Below are 2566 nucleotides of genomic sequence, written 5' to 3' on the forward strand. Positions count from 1 at the left end.
TAAACTGATCGAAATACAATTAAATATAGTTTATATATCTTTATTATACAATAGCATATAGAGAATAGAATTTATTATTGCACAATTTATTATTGTACCAATAAAAATATAAAATAAATTACTTTTAAATCATTAAATTATTATGTAAAATAAACATAAACTTTAAAATATCAAAACGTTATAATATATTTCATATATTTTTTATCCTTTAAAATATTACCTGCACATTATGATATAACAAAATCTTTTTATGTTAATAAAAAATAAAGAATTGCAATTATATAATTACAGTATAATATTGTATTATTGAACATTGTATATAATACTATTGAAAGAATGTAATATAAACCTCAAAAGAATTTATACTTGTCAAAATACGGTTAGACAATACTGTGATCTCTAGGAACAATAAAAATAAATATATGTTTATATTAAAGAAAATTATTGGATCATATAAGAAAATCATCAGTTCAAATTTGCCATTTATTATGTTACCTATGACAGCAATTACAACAACTTCCAACAATTGCCACGAGAATGCATTACTTTATTTAAAAAATGAACCTCTGTTCCATATTAGTAGCGTATTCCTGTTAAATTCCTATTAAATTACTTCTATTCTATATACGTTTATAATTATGTTTTACATATTAATTAGCTTTTTTATATGTTAAAATATCTATAATATTAAACACCAATTGATTCTGATTAATCCTTTTTAATAGGATACATTTCCTTCTTTATTTTAATCATATCCATGGAAGAGATATAGAAGTTTGTCTCATTTAGATTTACTGTACCAGTAAGAAAACGAAAACTTTTACTTGATAACGATAACATCTTATGCGGTAGAACTTTCAACGCAGTTATATCTAGCAATTCTTCAGAATCTTGACCGAGAACCACCTTAAAATTTTACAACGATAAATATTATCGCTATCAATGTTAGATATTAATCATTAATAGATATACAACAATCGTTAATAGGATAGTATTGAAATAATTTCTTATATAGAGAATAATTGGATATCTCACCATGCTCTCAGAATTAAAAGGGGTTTTACGAGGGTTCACAGCTACAATGGATGCTTCCCGCAAATTGCTTAAAAATATTGCATCTTTTGTGGATGCTATTGCTCCTGCCTGACTTGATAATTTGCCCACAGATTTAAATATTTTATCAGCATCGCTTCCATTTGGACACTTTACTAGCTCACTTATTTTTGCCATATAAACGGTCAGCCCCGATAAAGCACTAAAGTATAGTTCTAAAATGCACAAAAGAGATATGTATGTAAATTGTAGAAAAGCCTGTTATACTTTACGAATTGTTACGCATAAATATTGTATATACATATTAATATTATTAAAAAATAAAAGCGGAATTATGATTGTAGAAATAATACGGGAAACAGTTTAAAGTTAGATTTGAAATTCTTAATACGCGCCATGTGTAATAAACTCAGACGCAATGATTATTATAAAACAATACTCTTTTTGTTAAAATATGAATACTTGCCATCGCCAATGATTGTCATGCTATTGATACCAGCCTTATAAATAAAAGATTGGCCTTTAATGATAAAATTATTATGAGTCGGTTTCATGTATTTAGATTCAATTCTGCACGTACTCTTCGTAGCCTGATTATATATCACTAAACCTGAACCTTCTCTATCGGCTATAAATACCTGTATGTATATTTATATGTATGATGAATCACTTAAACACGCAGAATACGAAACGCATAACTAATCGTGTAATTAAATAATATTTGGATAAATACAGTATGACAAGTTTGTATCTATACTGTATGTCAGAATTAACGATTTATTAAAAGAGGATATACTAACAATCCTTTCGTTGAATCGAGAGCATCCAGAAACCGATTGTCCAGGAATATAAACGACGGGCGATATTAGTGATCCAGCGCTCGTTCCGTTAGTAGCAATTTGCCATCCAAAGAATATAAAATAAACTAATTCTTTATAATTAATTGATGTTGAGTTTGTTTTTAAATCGAAGACCAATAGTTTTGGAGTACTTATTTCTTTGGGTCCGATTCTACCAGTATCCAAAATGAAAATGTGATTGCATATAATCTGAAATAAAATAAAAGATGCTGTTTTAAATATTATCGTCAAATTCATAAATTTTTGTTTACACTAGTAGACATGCATAATGTAATATTATGTTGACTATTTAAATAACAATAAATATAAGATGTAATAATAGCTTATTGTTAGACATGAGATATTACCATAATGTTTACCTTTATTGAATGAGCATTTACAATTTTGGTACTGCTATGCCAGTCCCAATTTGGAAACGGAAGTAGAAGTGGACCACCCGGTCCTGTCTGATCAGTTATTTTCGCCAAAGTAGCAGGTGCTCCAGGGCCCAATTCTCTGGGTATAGTGACATATGTTGTACCATCTACGAATTTTATTTGTAAATGAAATCTGCCTTCCATTAGGAAAAATATACTTATGTCGTGAATTTCAATGCAGTAGCAATGCTATTTAGTGTCATATTATATCAAAATATGTACAATAAAACATTTATA

At 27.7% G+C, this 2566-nt stretch overlaps 1 protein-coding gene across 2 annotated transcripts in view; it reads right to left on the reverse strand.

Annotated features, from left to right (window-relative positions):
• Positions 1–465: 465 nt before the first annotated feature.
• Positions 466–2566, reverse strand: part of LOC105453863 (major royal jelly protein 3-like) — a 2644-nt gene continuing 543 nt past the window's right edge. Inside the window, exons 2-5 of one of the 2 annotated variants that reach the window (XM_011696128.1) lie at positions 2273–2436; positions 1854–2102; positions 1036–1691; positions 466–906 (exon numbers count right to left, since the gene is read on the reverse strand). In XM_011696128.1, coding sequence (XP_011694430.1) covers positions 1479–1691; positions 1854–2102; positions 2273–2436 — 626 coding nt within the window. In that variant the 3' untranslated portion in view covers positions 466–906; positions 1036–1478. Of the gene's footprint in view, positions 907–1035; positions 1692–1853; positions 2103–2260; positions 2437–2566 lie in introns of both variants that reach the window. The other variant, XM_011696127.1, reaches the window with a different exon arrangement.

Source organism: Wasmannia auropunctata, unplaced genomic scaffold (genome assembly GCF_000956235.1).
Source record: "Wasmannia auropunctata unplaced genomic scaffold, wasmannia.A_1.0 LD335994.1, whole genome shotgun sequence".
Classification (NCBI taxonomy): Eukaryota; Metazoa; Arthropoda; class Insecta; order Hymenoptera; family Formicidae; genus Wasmannia; species Wasmannia auropunctata.